The 18,979-nt window shown below is 40.8% G+C and overlaps 1 protein-coding gene across 1 annotated transcript in view; it reads left to right on the top strand.

Annotated features, from left to right (window-relative positions):
* LOC125459774 (golgin subfamily A member 4) overlaps window positions 1-18,979 on the top strand; it is a 709,733-nt gene that overhangs the window by 186,922 nt on the left and 503,832 nt on the right. Inside the window, exon 7 of the mRNA XM_048546606.2 lies at window positions 13,210-13,342. Coding sequence (XP_048402563.2) covers window positions 13,210-13,342 — 133 coding nt within the window. The remainder of the gene's footprint in view (window positions 1-13,209; window positions 13,343-18,979) is intronic.

The following is an 18,979-nucleotide window of genomic DNA, read 5'->3' as shown; positions in this document are numbered from 1 at the left end:
ACATCAAGCCAGAAGACATTCTGCCTATCACATAGCTGTACAATGTGCTTTATGAGTTTGAATGCCTCTGTGATGCCTGATTAGTAGGCTTTAAACCCTGATCACTGGTCAATCATAACAAACAGCATTTCCTTTCAACTGTTCACACCAAGCAAGGTACTGAATGCAGCCAACCAGTTTGAGCTTGGAATAATTGCAACACAATGTCCAACATTATATGTGATTCCACAATTGGACAATGTTTGCCAATAATCCTCAGTGTGTGAAGCATTATGCTGACAACCAATTTAGGATTGTCACTTGAGATCACAGTATACTTAAGTAGACTGGAAGCTGCATATGTTACAACATATGGCTGTCCTTTGCAGACAGAAAAAAAAAATGTGCATTCACTGTATCTGTTTCAACTCAACGAAATAGGTGGTAGCCATTAACTGGTTCATTTATCAGGGCTATCCCTTGACCAGTCATAGCCAATCTCCTTGGTTTAAAATTTAAATTGTAATAAAACATGGCCGCTAACTTCAGTCATCATTAATTGGTACAACCTCCATGGCAATGCCACTTTCAATCAGAGTGCACTTGTTAATAAATCAACATTCCTCTCATACAGTATAATAATCTGTTTTCCCTTTATTCTGGTATTTCTTGTGACTTGTCCTGATGAATGAAAAACAAAAAGCTTTGACAAAAGTTTGTTTTTAGCAATTCAGTCAGGATGCAGTGAAGAAGGCAAATAATATGTTGATTTTCATAGTGAAAAGCTTTCAAGAACAGGAGCAAGGATAACTTGCTACAGTTGTATAGGGCCTTGGTAAGACCAGTGCCAGTGTATTGTGTGCAGTTTCGGATGCCTTTATCCGAAAAAGGATGTTCTGAATATGAAGGGAGAGCAATAAAGATATAGTTGACTGATTTTGGGGTGACATGACTAACGTATAAAGAGAGACTGGATTATTTAGCGCTATATTCACTGGGGTTTACAAGAATGAGGGAGAATTTCATAGAAACCTATAAAATTCTAACAAGACTAGATCAGGTTAAACACAGGAAGGATGTCCCTGATGACCAGGGAGTCCAAAACCAGTCGTCACAGTCTAAGGATACAGGATAGGCCATTTAGGATTGAGAGGAGAAATTTCTTCACCGAGTGTGGTGAGCCTATAGAAAATGGTTGAGGTTAAAATGTTAAATGTTTTCAAGTATGAGTTAGATAAAATTCATAGAGTCATACAGTTCAGAAGAGGACCTTTGACCTATCTAGTCTATACCACCAAAATAATACTACTACCTATGTTAGCCCCACTTTCTTGCACTAGGCCTACAGCCCTGAAATCCTTGCTCGAGGGGTCAAGGGTATGGGGAGGAAGCAGGACGGGATACTGGGTTAGATGATCAGCCATGATCGTATTGATTGGGCATAAAGCACTAAAGTCCTGCTTCTGTGTTTCTGTACTCAAGATCTTTCTTGCCAAAAGAAATTTATTTGTTCTTTAAGGGTGCAATAAGCAGGTGGATATAGGGAAATCAGTGGATCTGGTATATTTGGATTTCCGAAAGACATTTCATAGGTGCCATTTAAAAGGTTGATGAGAGCTTATGCTATTGGATGTAGCATATTAATTTTTTTTGAAGACTGACTAACTAACAAGAATTGGAAAGTTGGGATAAATAGTTCATTTTCAGGACATCAGATTTAACTGGCAGGTTACCTCTTGGATCAGTGCTGGAGCCCATGCTATTCATAATGCATATTGATGATTTAGATGAAGGGACTGAAACTATTGCAATCAAATTTGCTAATGCTCTAAAGAAACGTACAAAAGTGAGTTGTAAGGAAGATACAAAAGGATCTGCAAAGAGATATAGGTAGGATTAGTTAATGGGCAATACTTCGGCAGATGCAGCACCTTGTGGGAAAATTTGAGCTTGTCCACTTTGGAATGAAAAAATAGAAAAAAATTATATAAATTGAGAGAGATTGTCTTAGAATTTTGACTCAGTGGGACCTGTATGTTCTTGTACATGAATCACAAAATGTCAACATCCCGATACAATTTGGAATTAGGAAATAAAAAATGTTGATCTTTATTGCAAAAAAATGGAATATTAGAAGTAAGGAAGTCTTGCTACAATAGCACTGGACATTAGTGAGACCACACCTAGAGTATTGCTAGGTTACCTTACTAAAGGTGGGGGGTGCATATTTGCATTAGAAATAGTTTAGAGGATGTTCTGTAGGCTGATTCCTGGGAAGAGCACCTATCTTATGAGGAATGATTGAGCAGCTTGGACCTATACTCATTGAGTTTAGAAGAGTAAGGTCTTATTGGAATGTAAAGATTTTGAGGCGATTTTGCAGGATAGATGCTGAGATGGTTTTTCCTCTCGGGTGTATTCTAGAATTAAGAGCTACATTTTAAAGATAAGGGGTCTCCCATTTAAGACAGAGATTGGGAATTTCATCTTTAGAGGACTGTAAATCTTTAGCATTGTCTCGCCCAATGTTCAGTGCGGGAATATATTGAAGGCTGTCCTAGATTTTTGACAGACTAGGGAGTCAAGGTCTACAGGGTGTGGGCCGGCAGGGAAGTAAAGACTAAGTCAAAATTATATCAGCCGTGGTCTTATTGAATGATGGAGCAGAGTTGATGAGCTGAATGACTTATTTCTGTGTTTTTTTTTATTTATTGAGTTGTTATGTTGCTCGAAATACTGCAAATCTAGAACAAAAGACACAGAAAATTCTGGAACTATGAACACGTCTGGAAGCATTTGATGAGAGAGAAAAACAGCATTATCATTTCAAACTTAATATTGATTTCTTCAACTGTAATGATGCTATATGCCTTCATATTTGAAGTAGTGATTTTTACAATTTTCAACTGATTGGAACTGTTTAAACTAAATTGAAACAAAGCAAATTACTTAAGAATACAAAGCCATGCCAAAGTGGAAGTGAGAGAAATAACAGGTACCTTCGCTGGGGCAGGGGCTATACAAGAAAAGAGACTCCCTTTACTCCTACCAATCAAAACCTATTATCATCTCAGAAAGACAATAACAAATGCAATATATTGGACATTGACACTATGACTATTATAGATGGACCCACCAGAAAGAACATCTTGGAAATACACATGAAACAAATATTTTAAGAGAGGTTCCAAGTTTTGTGGGGAATTGCAGATGAAGAGCAGCTTTCTAGACTGCAGTCTGAATCAAAACAGCATGGTTCCCACTGAGATAATTCCACAGAAGAAACACCAGGAAACTGCAATCTTTAAAAATGCTTGCAAAATAATCTATTTCTGACTGCATTCAAGAAACCAGCTAACAGACTTTAACCTCAGAGCTGACAATGCAAAGACAATTAAATTATTATAAACTGTATATCCTTTTTATTTTCCTTTGTTCTGGACTGAAGAAAACTTTGTGATTGTCTCTTAATTGCTTACAGTGAGAATAGTTAACACCTTTTAATTGGAGACAGGTATAGTCTCATGCTAATAGTACTTAAACCTTTATTGTGACCAACTGAGGAAGATGAAAAGAGGGGAGCTAGTTTCCCCTTCTCACCTAGTCGTAATGTAGTTCTGAAAAAGTGTCATATTTAACTTGAAATATTAACCCTACTTTTTCTATCTACAGTGCTGCAAGATCTGCTGAGCATTTCAGCATTTACAGTACTGCACTATATCCTTCCAAAATCTGGGCCAAGTTAAATGCCGTTTATCATACTGTTTATCATTTCCATACTGTTACATGTCCTTCCATAGGAATTTCATGTGCGCTTAGTAATATCTTCTTATAATATTTGGGCACTACCATGGATGAACAATCATCCATTCCTCAGCTTTTGTGCTCCTGAGATGCTGCTTGGCCTGCTGTGTTCATCCAGCCTCACATTTTATTATCTTGGAATTCTCCAGCATCTGCAGTTCCCATTATCTCTGATACTATTTTAACCACACTGCGAAGCCTCTTCCAGGGATGCCTAACTTGAAGAAGTTACCCTCCTCCCTCCGGACCAACCTTAGGGAATCTCTCTCCCATTGCCTCCCCACCTATACTCTCTCCACCTATCTTCTTTACTCTCCATCTTCGGTCCGCCTCCCCCTCTCACCCTATTTATTCCAGTTCCCTCTCCCCATCCCCCTCTCTGATGAAGGGTCTAGGCCCGAAACGTCAGCTCTTGTGCTCCTGAGATGCTGCTTGGCCTGCTGTGTTCATCCAGCCTCACATTTTATTATCTTGGAATTCTCCAGCATCTGCAGTTCCCATTATCTCTGATACTATTTTAACCTCACTGTGAAACCTCTTCCAGGGATTCCTAACCTGAAGAAGTTACCCTCCTCCCTCCAGACAAACCTTAGGGAATCTCTCTCCCATTGCCTCCCCACCTATACTCTCTCCACCTATCTTCTTTACTCTCCATCTTCGGTCCGCCTCCCCCTCTCTCCCTATTTATTCCAGTTCCCTCTCCCCATCCCCCTCTCTGATGAAGGGTCTAGGCCTGAAATGTCAGCTTTTGTGCTCCTGAGATGCTGCTTGGCCTGCTGTGTTCATCCAGCCACACATTTTATTATCTTGGAATTCTCCAGCATCTGCAGTTCCCATTATCTCTGATACTATTTTAACCTCACTGCGAAGCCTCTTCCAGGGATGCCTAACCTGAAGAAGTTACCCTCCTCCCTCCAGACCAACCTTAGGGAATCTCTCTCCCATTGCCTCCCCACCTATACCCTCTCCACCTATCTTATTTACTCTCCATCTTCGGTCCGCCTCCCCCTCTCACCCTATTTATTCCAGTTCCCTCTCCCCATCCCCCTCTCTGATGAAGGGTCTAGGCCCGAAACGTCAGCTTTTGTGCTCCTGAGATGCTGCTTGGCCTGCTGTGTTCATCCAGCCTCACATTTTATTATCTTGGATTCTCCAGCATCTGCAGTTCCCATTATCTCTGATCCATTCCTTGTTTATAGGTCTAAGCAGTGTCTGCACTTCCTCATCAAAAATCTTTATTTTAATATGGCATCAACTTCAGTGTGAGCTGCCTGTATTAAATTAGTCATCTCTGAATCTATTTTCTGACCCTTAATTAATGAAGACATTTTAAACACTTCCTTTTGAATCTTCTCCATGCTGAAACAAAGTTTTGACTACTTTACCATCTGCATGTGGTATTAATTTGACCTCTGATAATGGATTTTGTTGAGCCAGGCTCTGGTCACCAGATATGATAGAAAAATACCTGGCACTTGTTGCTGCAACTCTTCTGTCTCTTTAACCTCTTTCAGACTTCTGTGATTACACGCCTATACTTATCAAGTTTATATGGAAGATGGAAGAATGGTTTAGTTTAACGGATCAATTCATAATCATCATCATTGCCACAGCCTGCTTTAGAGTTATGACCCTCTGGTCTTCAAACGCATTCTAATTATAGAAGGTAGTTAGTTTTTAAATTGTTCCAAAAGAATGATTTCTCCAAGAGCTTCATATGTGGTACTTATTCGTAATACTTGTATCAATCTGTCAAAATTAGTTCTCTTTAACCTTTCAAATTCAGTTTAGATTTGTCCACAGGTTTTCCTCAAATTATCGAACTTCTGTCTGTGTTTGTCAGGAATCACATGTACCCAAAACATCCTTTTTCAGAGCATCAAAATGTATAGAACCTTCTGCTGATGGTAATGCATAAATTGCTTGTGTTCTACCTGTCAATTTACTTTGTATTGGCAAGGTCCAGTTTTCCTTTGGCCATTTCATTTGTTGTGTTATTTTCTCATATCATGTAAAGAATGTCTCCATGTGTTTTGCCTTAAATTTTTATAAGCATTTCCTATTTGACTTTATGAGTTGGGCAAGATCCTTTGGCTCCCAATGCCTTTTTTTAACTCAATCATTTTAAAATGGTGTACCCTACCTTTCATGTTTCTCTTCCTCCCTGATATTAAGTTCAACTTATCTCATCTCCATTTCCTAGTTTTACATTTCCTTTCCATCTTCAAGTTGTTTTAATTGTAATTAAATCTTCACTAACACTATTCATTTACCATTCACCATATCTAATTCCTCCTATATTGGCACAAGTTCCTTTGCAAATATTCCAATTGTCTCAATCTTCTTAGCCCTGACAGACAATTCCGTATCTGACTGAGATAATGGGAACTGCAGATGCTGGGGAATCCGAGATAACAAAGTGTGGAGCTGGATGAACACAACAGGCCAAGCAGCATCTTAGGAGTACAAACTGATTTGAGAATTCCACCAGTCTGGCTTTAGCCACTTCCTGCAAAACCATTGAGGATATCTGTTCCAACCGCAGCATGATTTTAGCTGATTCCAATGTTATTTTCTTTTAATATGCGAAACCTGGACTCTGTCCTATCACCCTTTATTGGTTACACTAACTCCATGGCCAGCCTTATGTTATTGTTGATTAAGAGATTGCGGTGGCAAGCCCCAAGTCCTTTGTCATGATTGTAACTGCAAAGAGTGCATTGATAGTTAACCAAGTGTGGAGCTGGATCAACACAGCAGGCCAAGCAGCATCTCAGGAGCACAAAAGCTGACGTTTCGGGCTGAGACCCTTCATCAGAGAAGGGGAGAGGGTTCTGGAATAAATAAGGAGAGAGGGGGAGGCCGACCGAAGATGGAGCGAAAAGAAGATAGGTGGAGAGGAGAGTATAGGTGGGGAGGTAGGGAGGGGATAGGTCAGTCCAGGGAGGACGGACAGGTCAAGGAGGCGGGATGAGGTTAGTAGGTAGGAAATGGAGGTGCGGCTTGAGATCGGAGAAAGGATGGGTGAGAGGAAGAGCAGGTTAGAGAGGCAGAGACAGGCTGGGCTGGTTATGGGATGCAGTGGGTGGAGGGGACGAGCTGGGCTGGTTTTGGGATGCACTGGGGGGAGGGGATGAGCTGGGCTGGTTGTGGGATGCGGTTGGGGGAAGGGGAGATTTTGAAGCTGATGAAGTCCACATTGATACCATTGGGCTGCAGGGTTCCCAAGCAGAATATGAGTTGCTGTTCCTGCAACCTTCAGGTGACATCCTTGTGGCACTGCAGGAGGCCCATGATGGACATGTCATCTGAAGAGTGGGAGGGGGAGTTAAAATGGTTCGTGACTGGGAGGTGCAGTTGTTTATTGCGAACCGAGCGGAGGTGTTCTGCAAAGCGGTCCCCAAGCCTCCACTTGGTTTCCCCAATGTAGAGGAAGCCACACCGGGTACAATGGATACAATATACCACATTGGCGGATGTACAGGTGAACCTCTGCTTAATGTGGAAAGTCGTCTTTGGGCCTGGGATAGGGGTGAGGGAGGAGGTATGGGGGCAAGTGTAGCACTTCCTGCGGTTGCAGGGGAAGGTGCCGGGTGTGGTAGGGTTGGAGGGCAGTGTGGAGCGAACAAGGGAGTCGCAGAGAGAGTGGTCTCTCCGGAAGGCAGACAAGGGTGGGGATGGAAAAATGTCTTGGGTGGTGTGGTCGGATTGTAGATGGCAGAAGTGTTGGAGGATGATGCGTTGTATCCGGAGGTTGGTAGGGTGGTGTGTGAGAACAGGGGGATCCTCTTTGGGCGGTTGTGGCGGGGGCGGGGTGTGAGGGATGTGTTGCGGGAAATGCGGGAGACGCGGTCAAGGGCGTTCTCGACCACTGCGGGGGGAAAGTTGCGGTCCTTGAAGAGCTTGGACATCTGGGATGTGCGGGAGTGGAATGCCTCACCCTGAGAGCAGATGCAGCGGAGGCGGAGACGGAGCAATTGGGAACAGGGGATGGAGTTTTTGCAGAAGGGTGGGTGGGAGGAGGTGTACTCTAGGTAGCTGTGGGAGTCGGTGGGCTTGAAATGGACATCAGTAACTAGCTGGTTGCCTGAGATGGAGACCCTTTGTTTCACAAGCCATCACAAAATGTATAAACTTACAACAAAGCCATCAGTTTGCCTTACTGACTGCTATTCAGAATAAAGGCAACCGCATCAAGTTTCATCAGTAACAAAGATATTTATTGTAATACAATTAACTTTAACAAGACCAGAGAAAAGAAAGGATTTATAATCAACTGTTAAGCAACTTAAATTATACCCCTTCTAAACCTTAAATAAATAAACACCTCAGTCACAGTTAATACAGACAAAAGAAAAATGGCTTAACACATAAGTATTGATTGGAAAATAATATATACAGGGTAAGCAAAATCAAAAAAATCGAAAATCCAGACCACGAGATTGCAGATAACAAAGTGTGAAGCTGGTTGAACACAGCAGGCCAAGCAGCATCTCAGGAGCACAAAAGCTGACGTTTCAGGCCTAGACCCTTCATCAGAGAGGGGTATGGGGGGAGGGTTCAGAAATAAATAGGGAGAGAGGGGGAGGTGGACCGAAGATGGAGAGAAAAGAAGATAGGTGGAGAGGATTACAAGAGAGTTGCAGTGGGAGAGAGATTCCCTGAGGTTGGTCCAGAGGGAGGAGGGTAACTTCTTCAGGTTAGGCATCCCTGGAGGAATGTTGTTTTTTTTCAAAGTCTCTTTAATTTTAACAATGATGTTCTTAATTCAATAGCTGAGCAGTTGGATCCACGACTTTTCTTCTGAAAATTCTTTACTTTAAGCTTTCTTTGTTTTCTATCCTTTCTTCACATGGAGAGAGAAAGGAAGAGAGAGGGGGCAGGGTACGTGCAGAACTTGCAGGCTGTGGATGCCCTTCTCCTCTTCTGTTGTTAGCACTTAAAAGATTTTTAACACTCTGCAGCTCACCTAATCAGAGTACCATTGGCAAGCAGAATTCTTAATTTGAAAGTTTCTTGGTCCCATGCAGTCACAAAATTTCCTTTTGTTGCTTCAAAATCAATACCTTATTGCACAGGTCAATAATATGTACAACAGTCTGGTATTCCATTGATTTTATAGTGCCAAAAAATTAAAACATGTAGTTACTTAAAGTGTAGTAAATCTTTTGCATCATGAATCAGCAATCATGTAACTTGGAGCTCTACATTAATGCCTACACAAAGGCAATAAAATGGTGCTTTTTTATTCACTCAAGGGATGTAGAGTAATATGTATTGCCCATCCCACACCATCCATGAGAAAGTGATGGTAAGAAGTCTTCTCGAACTGCTTTAATTCACATGGTTTGGTACACCCATAAAGTCATTTTGGAAGGAATTCCAGGATTTTGACCCAGTAACTCTGAAGGATGAGGTCTGGCTTGGAGGGGAACTTGCAGATGGCGATCTTCTCTTGTCTCTGCTGCCTTTGTCCTTCTAGATGATAGCAGTTATGAGTTTGGAAGTTGTTGTCTAAAGGGCCTTGGTGCATTTCTGCAGTGCATCTTTGTTAAATCTCATAGTTTCCAATGAGAATCTAAGTCATGGAATCATTTCAAGTGACCTTTATTTTCAGTACAGTTTCATTTCTCCAGAGCAGTAAGGCACACACAAAGCTTCAGAATGCCTTGACTTATACAGTTTACACATAGAACGCACCTCCCTCCCCAACTTTGATTATCACTGGTCAGTGATGCCGAGTTTTCCTTTTGTAATTGGCTCTCTGGTGCAGCATCTATAAGGTTTAAGCTTGTCTCAGCAATTTCAATGTATTTCCAATTGAGCTAATGATATCACTGAACAACTAAGCTATGGACAGGTTTCGGGTCTACCCCAGATCCTTCATGATGTTTCCCAGACAGGCTTATCTGCCTTCTTGAATCTTGTCACAATGGATACTGTATTCAAATAACATTTGCCAGCTTCACCAATTTAACTGCCAATTGGATACTTACCTATCAGTTCAGGACCTTTTAATTCCCCCATTGCAGGAAAACAAAAGAATATTGATTTTTGATCCGTTCCAACAATGTTATTTGGTTACACCTGATGTTGGACAAGTTGTGTCTTATGTATTCATTCAATCCACATTCCAATGCCTGCTAATTTCTATATTTATGATTGATTTCTCCCTGTAATGATAAGGGGATAAGGGGGACTGTTTTTACTCTCTGAAACTGATTTCAATCTTTTCCTCTAATGGCCTTAGTATATTTGAACAATGTATAGTTACATGGGAATGCATATCTATGACTATTTGAAGAATCCTAACTAAAACCTACTCTTAATATTGTAACTGAATGACTAAATAATTCAAGAGAAGCAACTAATTAGAGTGAAATGTTCTTAACTATGTCTTATGCGTAAGCAGCTGCACATTGTATCTCAACCAATAACCTTGAATGTACAGAGCTGCTATTGTTCTACTTGTGAAACCTACATTAAACAAATATTTTCCCAAGGTCTGTAACTACTGTCAGTCATGTTCTACTGCATTAGCCGTGGACAGCCATCAGCCATTTTGTGCTGCGCAGTCATGGGCATCCGTAACAATCTGCCTTCGACTCTCCCTAAGTGAATCACAAAGAAGTTAAGCGATAGTTGGATGCACAATGCAGAAAAGGTCTGCCAGAAATGCCTGCAGCAATACTTAACTAACAAAAATGAACATTACAAAATGAGAATTACTACAACGAATAACACAATACCCTGCACCAGTGATATTCCCAATGAACCCAACTAGCCAGGTGCCCAGGTGGGAGATGGGTTGTTTTAGTTTGTCCATCTATTTTTGGATATGTGGTGCTAAATCAGTGATTGCTTTGGAGTTGTCTGGGATATAAGTGCAGCATTTGGCCCTGATTAGGGCACAAGCGCGCCTCCCTTTTCAGAACCCGCTGATTCCCACTGCTCTTGGGGGTCAATCATGCACATCCAATACACCCCTGCGCCTACCGAGGACTGCCATGCCGATCTTGCTGGATCCTCTAACGAGACATTCTGGTGAATTACCCATTCTGCCATTTCAGACAGCTTAAAAGGGGTGAGGCTTAAGCTATGCCCTCTTTTAAGTGGGTGGGTAAGGGGGAGCGTACCTTACAACTGGAAACACTAGCTGATTAATAAAACACTCACTGATTAACAAATGCCTGTTTGCAGCAGTGTTGTTCATATACTCGACTAATATTGTCTCAGCAAACTTACATTCAAGTGTACCTTATTCTAGACTGGTAGGATTCAAAACTTTTGGAGAGTGATTGCCTGATTAGCTTTTTCTTCTGGCAAATGGTTGGAATATGAGAGGCCTACTATTTCATAAATGCTGATTAGAATCTCTTCAGCATACAGCTGACTGCTTTCTTGCTAAGGTTTCCTAAATGTGACAGATTAGGGAGAAATTCAGAAGGAGCAAAACCATCAGTTATGTAATTGTAAATGGTTCAATGCTTTTTTTGTTTTCTCACTGCACGATTTCAAAATTACTGAAAATTATTGGTTTCCTTTGATTAACAAATCAATTTTTGATATGGTGAGCGAAATACTGGTTTGTACCAAAAATAATTGTCAATGCAAAATGGTTGACAGAATTTGTACTATGAGTGACGTAATAACGGTGTTCAGTCATGAAAAGAATATTGGCAACAAAGTTTGCAACTCTGTCTTTATGACTGCTGATTGTTGTACAAAGTAATGGATACAAGTAGGTTAATCTTTGATAAGTCGGAGTTTTGCCCAGTGTGATGTACCATACAACCACTGGGTATAACTTTAAAATGCTTGATTAAAAGTAGTCATTCTGAGCCAGCGGTTTTGTCTATCCCATATGGGTTGCCTGGCTTGACAGGTGATCACAGCAAACTCTTTAGTTTAGCAGTGTCCATTTTAAAAGCATTTCTCATATCTCAAGGTCAAATGATGAAAGCGGTACATTGATAGTTCATTTATGCCACAATAGGATATTCACTTGTGTATTTTATTTTATTCTTTCTTGTGATTTGGGTGTCACTGCTGGGACCAACATTTCTTGCCTTTTCTAATTGGCCTCAAGAAGAGAAGGTACCAAATCTGACCGGATTGTAAATATCAAAATAATAAATCACTTAAAATTAATAAAATACAAGCAAAATACTGCGATGCTGGAAATTTGAAATAAGAAAAGAAGTGCTGAAAAATACTCAGCTGCTCAATAATTAGAAAACCCCACCTGGTTCATGAAAGCCCTTTAGGGAAGGAAACTGTCATCCTTACCTGGTCTGACCAAATCCAGATCCACAGTCATGTGATTGACTCTTAAACTGCTCCCTGAGCATTGCACTTAGCAACGAGCAATAAATGCTGGCCAGCTGGTGATGTCTTCATCCTGTGAATGAATAATAATAAAATGATGCCTCAGGAACTTTAAGTTTGAAATCCTCCAAGTGTCTGAATTACCTACATTTTCCACCATGAACTGTGCAACAACTTATTTCATGGTAAAATACAAAGTATTTATTTAACACCTAAGCCAAATCTCCTGCCTCAATTAGTAAATCCCCTTTCTGCTCCCCTCCTCCACCACCACCATTTCCTTTACCATCCAACTACAATGCATATGCCTATAGCAAAATTAAGAATTTCCTTTTCTGCTTGCTGCCAGTCTCATCTCATACTCTATCTTTGCATTTTCTAATCCCCTGTGAACCTACTATATTCAGTCTGGTTCTCAATTGTATTATCCACCTGACATCTGTCATAAGCACACATATTCACCTTCATCCGAATCTCAATAGATTTTGTAATCTAAGTGTTCCATATTTGTTGTCCCTACCTATCCCTCTATGGGAACCCATGTCGATTCCACTTGCTTTTATCTTCCTTAAAGGCAGCCCACCTTTCAGTTATAATTTTGTCTGCAAATCTTTGATCGTAACTATCTGGGCCAGATCCATCAATAGCCCATTTAAGCTGACTTTTTCCTACTAATAGTCTTATTTTGGATTTCTCCTGTACTTTTCCTTGGCAAATGTAAAATAATGTTGTTTACCTAAATTCAACAATCATTGTCCCCTAATTTGTCCCCACTGATACTTGACCTCTTATCTCTTTCTCAAGAGCCCAGTCTGACTTCTTACACCCTTTTCTAGAAAGTTGGAGCATAACATTCTGTGTTTACTATACCTTAATCTAATAAGTGTAAGGTAATTTATCTGGATTTTCTGTCTCATTTTAAAACATCACTTGGGATATCAGTTTTGTTGAAATATTTTAAAAATGTTACAAATAGAATAAGAGCAATATTATATCATTAAACTTTTTTGAGCTGTCTGTGTTTATCTAATAACTGAGTATTTGCAATTTCTCATTATTTCTCATAATCCGGTTCTAACACTCCAATTTATATCGCAGCGCAAATTCCAATGAGGATTTAATAGAATTTGAAGAGGTCAAGTTTCACTTAGCAGCAAAAGAACAGGTGATCCAAAACTTACACAGCCAGCTTCGAGAAGCCGTTTATCTACAACAACAATCAAAATATGAGGTTGGTTAAAGTTCAGTTACATAATCTGTTAAATATTGTAACTTGTGTTGCTGTTTTGCAGAAATGAAATGGAAGAACAACACCTCATTTTCCGCTTGGGGACCCTGCAGCCCTCCAGACTCAACATTGAGTTCACTAATTTTAGGGTCTGTATTCTCCAATGTCCTAGCCCCCTACCCCACACACCAGGCCTTGTTATCACACAGTCTGCCATTACACACTAACTGTTGTCAGCCACTGACAGTCTCTATTAACAACTGTTCACCATCCTAGCCAGATTGTTATCAACTCCTTTTTCTGTCCAGCTGTTCCTCTCTTTCTGGGCTCAACCCCACCTATCGTTTACTCCTTACCCTCTCCCCCTACTCTGTATTCTGCACATAAACCAACATTTTCCTAGCACTATCAGTTCTGAGGAAGGGGCACTGGACCTGAAACATTAACTCTGATTCTTCTTCACAAATGCTGCCAGACCTGCTGAGCTTGTCCAGTGACTTCTGTCTTGTTCCTGATTTCTAGCATTAGCAGTTGTTTCGGTTTTTATGAAATGCAAAGAATTTGTTTCATTGCATTACCTTTTTGTTAACACTTACAAATGTTTCTAGTTCTTCATATTCTTGTATGGTAAGCTATCTCAGTCAGAACCTTAACAATTCGAAATACACTTCTGTCATCTTCAATGAGAACTGAAGCAACTAAAATGTAGCAGTGAAACAATCATCTGCTATGCCATTTAATCACCCTAGTCTGAGAATAGTTTATTGAGCTTATTAATTTTTTCTGTTTATATCTTTGTATTCACTCGTCTTATGAGAATACATTTACTTTGCAGTGACAGTAAACAAATTGCTTGCTGGCTTTCATTTGATGCTACTAGTGGTAACTTAAGTTAGCACCTAAAAACGGCACGGTGGCTCAGTGGTTAGCACTGCAGCCTCACAGCAGCAGGGACCTGGGTTCAATTCCAGCCTCGACAACTGTCTTTGCGGAGTTTGCACATTCTCCCCGTGTCTGCATGGTTTCCTCCAGGTACTCCGGTTTCCTCCCACAGTCCAAAAATGTGCGGTCTAGATGGATTGGTCATGCTAAATTGCCCGTAGTATTCAGGGGTGTGAGGGTTATAGAGGGATGGGTCTGGGTGGGATATATCAAGGGGCGTTGTGGACTTGTTGGGTCTGTTTCCACACTGTAGGGAATCAAATCTAATCTAAAAACAGATAATGGATAGCCCTCCTTTTATACATTACATCTTGTTTCTTTACTGGGAGCCTTTCAAAAGTAATAATATTAGGAATTCAACAGAAGAAGGTATTACACTGCCATGTTCTTCCCTGTAATGTTAGGACCATGTTTCTGATCAGAGAAGCATTTTCAGTTGGGATCTGAAAGCATTAGCATTCAGAGTTAACACATACAGCGCTAATATCTGCAGTAAGCAGAATGGGCAGATCATGATGTTGACCATTGAGAAAGGTAGACTTAACGTCAGTGGTGCCATGTTGAGGTTTAACACTCAATCCAATGATATCTTTATCTCACACAGCTAAGTGTGTCTACAAAGCAGGAAGGAATCCTTTCATAGAAAATAGGAACTTCAGATGCTGGAGAATCCGAGATAACAAGGTGTGGATCTAGATGAACGCAACCGGCCAAGCAGCATCTTAGGAGCAGGAGGGCTGACGTTTCGGTTTCTGATGAAGAGTCTAGGCCCGAAACATCAGCCCTCCTGCTCCTAAGATGCTGCTTGGCCTGCTGTTCATCCAGCTCCACACCTTCTTATCAAGGAACCTTTTCAATTTTATCAGAGATAATGGGAACTGCAGATGCTGGAGAATCCAAGATAATAAAGTGTGAAGCTGGATGACCACAGCAGGCCAAGCAGCATCTCAGGAGCACAAAAGCTGACGTTTCGGGCTTAGATCCTTCATCAGAGAGGGGGATTTTGTGCTCCTGAGATGCTGCTTGGCCTGCTGTGTTCATCCAGCTTCACACTTTATTACCTTTTCAATTTTGTTCATTTGTGGAATGTGGGTATCACTGACAAGGCAGCATTTATTGCCTTCAACCAAATTCCCCTGAGAAGTTAGTGGTCAGCAGCTTTTTTGATCTTTGCAGTGCAGGTATTCTCACAGTGCTCTTATGTACGGACTTGCTGCTTTTTCATCCAACAATGATAAAGAAATGGTAAAATGATTTCAAATCAGGACCTGGTTTCACAGGTCGGTACAACATCAAGGGCCGAAGGCCCTGTACTGCGCTGTAATGTTCTATGTTCTATGACCTGAATGAGAAAATGAAGGTGATTTGTGTGCCTTGTTCTTCTAGCCTTTAAAGGTCATGGATTTGGGAGGTGATGGTGAAGAAGCCTTGGCAAGTTGCTGCAATTCATCTTTGATTGCTGCAACCATTGTGCAATGATCGTTGAGTAGATGTATGTTTAAAGTTGCGGATGGAGTACTTATACCTTTGTTACTGATTTGGATGATGGGGTAAATGGTGTTGTGACCAAATTAAAGATGGGTAAGAAGGCAAGTTGTGAGGAGAATACAAAGAATTTGCAGAGGTTTTCTCGGCAGTCTACTGAATGGGAAAAAACTTTGGCAGATGGGGTATAACAATGGGAAATGTCAGGTTGCCCACTTTCATAAGAAGAATAAGAGCACATTATTTAAATTGAGAGAGACTGCAGAACAGAGGAATCTCTATTTCCTTGTATGTGAATTGCAAAATGTTCATATGCAGGTGCAACAAGTAATTAGGACAACAAATGTAATGGGAGGCAATGGTCTAGTGGTATTATTGCTGGGCCATTAAACCAGAGGTTCAGGTAATATTCTGCGGATCTGGGTTCAAATCCCACCATGGCACAATTAAGGGCCTAATGAATGCCAAGACACCTTGTCGATTATCAGAAAAATCTATCTGGTTCTCTAATGGCCTTTAGGGAAGAAAATCTGTCATCCTTACCTGGTCTGGCCTACATGTCACACCAGACCCACAACAATGTGATTGACTCTTAACTGCCCTCTGGGCAATTAGAGATGGGCAATAAATGCTAGCCTAGCCAGTGATGTGCACATATGATTCATTACAAATGGGGTGGGGTATAAAAGTGTTATAACTTTATCGGGGGAATATAGTGCATGGGTTTGGTCTCTATTTTCAGAAAATAGAGAAAACAAAAACAAAAAATATCTCTGGCTTTCGTTATACCCTTTCCAGTATTCTTTATTGGTGATCGCTTGTCAGTTGGTTAATTTGGCTCAGATTGAGTTGTGTCGAGACTTTGGTGGGTTTTTTGCTATGAAGCTTTATGAGTTCTCTTGTCACATCGTACCAAATTTGCTTTAGTAACTACCTGCCAAGTTCCAGGGGTGTCTCTCACATTCAGTTTCTGTCCCACCCTACCACACATGGAAAACCTCACCAATCATTGGATATCTGTATCCTTTGCACCACATTAACTTTGAAATCCCATGGTGCATTTGGACAAGCACCAAAAGTCCACAGTCTCATTGCATGGCTATTGACTTTTGCCCCCGAAATAATGGAGAGGGGAGATCTGCACTGCACTTTGTGGGCAGAATCAGGGAATTCCTACTGGACTGAATTTCATTGGAACAGGACTTCCTCCTTCCCCACAAGCTGCAGTGGAAACCACAACACCAAACCATGCCATCCTAGCCCGAAGTTACCCCATGGAGCGATTTCAGCCATTTAGAAGAGTGCCTATCATTGTAAGGTTATACACTTTGACAGGAAGAGTAGAGGAGCTGAATATTATTTAAATGGAGAGAAACTGAAGAAAACTCTAGAGAAGAGGGATTTGTGAGTCCTTATTCATGAATCACAAAAAGCTAGCATCAAAGTTCAGAAGATAGTAGTGAAGGCAGATAGGATGTTGGCCTTTATTTCAAAGTGAGGGAGAAGTAGAGTGGTTTTGCTAAAACTATACAGAACACTATGCAGAGATAGTAGGTGCTGGAGAATCTGAGATAACAAGCTCCTATGATGTTGCTTGGCCTGCTGTGTTCATCCAGCACTACACAGACCACTATACTGACACCTATTGAATACTGTGAACAGTTTTGGGCCCCTTATCCGAGGAGAGATATACTGGCATTGGAAGCAGTCATGAGAAGATTCACTAGATTTACCAGGTATGGAGGGACTGTTTGGAGGAGAGTTTTAGTAAATTGGGCACGTACTCATTGCAATAAAGAAGGGTTAGAGATGACCTTATTAAAACATAGAAGATTCTTAAATGACTTGACAGGGTAGATGTGAAAAAGTTGTTTCTCTTTTGGGAGAGTCTTGAACCAGGGGCATAATCTCAGAAAAAGGGATTGCACATTTAGGACAGATATGAGGAGGAATTTATCTTTCCAGAGGATTGTGAATATGTGGAATTATTTACCACAGATGGCTGTTAAAGCTAGGTCATTAAGTATATTCAAGTCTGAGATAGACAGATTTTTTAAACTGCTAAAGCAATGATGGTTTCTGAGGAAAAGACAGGTAATTGGAATTGAGGACTATCAGATTGCCATAATCTTATTGAATGGTGGAGTAGACCTGATAGGCTGAATGGCCTAGCTCCACTACTTTGTTTTATGGTCTTATGATGTGTGCCCTTGACAGCGTTACAGCAGGATTACAACGGCAGTTGCCTGTGCAATCTGAGATACACCATTGAAGTACAGAAGCATTCTATAAGTGAATGAGAAATGTGCCATTAGAGTTCAGAGAGGCCAGCACATGTCGGATCAATGTCTGTGGACATGAGGCGCGTGTGGCCGGTGTCCATGGTGCATGTCTTGAGATGTTGGTGCTCAGCTCGAATGTGGAGATCATTTGGAGTAAGCAACATGTTGAATCTGTCAGGTGCTCGCTCTGGCTTCCTTATCAAGTTTTACCCAGCGTCAACCTTGATTGCTGGATTTTGTAAGATGGGAGGCTGAATTTCAATGAGGCAAGTTGGGCTGTTATCAAGGTGTTTAACAAACAGTTATCTCCCTTAATTGGCAATTTGCCAGTGCACAGAAAATGTCTCACCACACCACTTGTGAAAAGCATAGAAGTATATTCTACCTGCTGTTGAGATGGGCCTTACAACTGTTGCCCATTTCTGCCACATGTCTCGCCAAAGCCCACATTGGTCAGACCCCTTATAAAATTCTGCCCTTATTTTTGTTTATGTTTTCTACCATGTAAAAATATCTGATTAACAGAATCCTTTTCGAAGTTGCAACTTCACCTTAGTGTTTAAATGAAGTTTATAAATTTTATCTTTGTTCACAGTACATTCTAATTCCTCAGTGAGATTATTGCCTTAAGATCACTTTCATTTTTCATTATTCATTTTTCCATCTTTCATTATACTGTCTTACTTTGTCCTAAACTTTACATGAAATCACTCTATCATAAACGTCTCAATCTTTTAGAAATTTTTCTGAATGGTTTGTTAGACACCTATATTATTTGACAATAGCTGAACAATCATTTAAGAACATCGAACAGTGCAGCACAGAAAGAGGCCCTTCTGCCACCAAGACCGCGCACCACATGATGTCCTTCTAAACTAAAAATCTTTTGCCTCCATACGGTCCTTATCCTTCTATTTCCTGTCTATTCATG

Source organism: Stegostoma tigrinum, chromosome 16 (genome assembly GCF_030684315.1).
Source record: "Stegostoma tigrinum isolate sSteTig4 chromosome 16, sSteTig4.hap1, whole genome shotgun sequence".
Taxonomy (NCBI): Eukaryota; Metazoa; Chordata; class Chondrichthyes; order Orectolobiformes; family Stegostomatidae; genus Stegostoma; species Stegostoma tigrinum.
The sequence above is the reverse complement of the archived record's forward strand: the minus strand, read 5'-3'. Positions and strand labels throughout refer to the sequence as shown.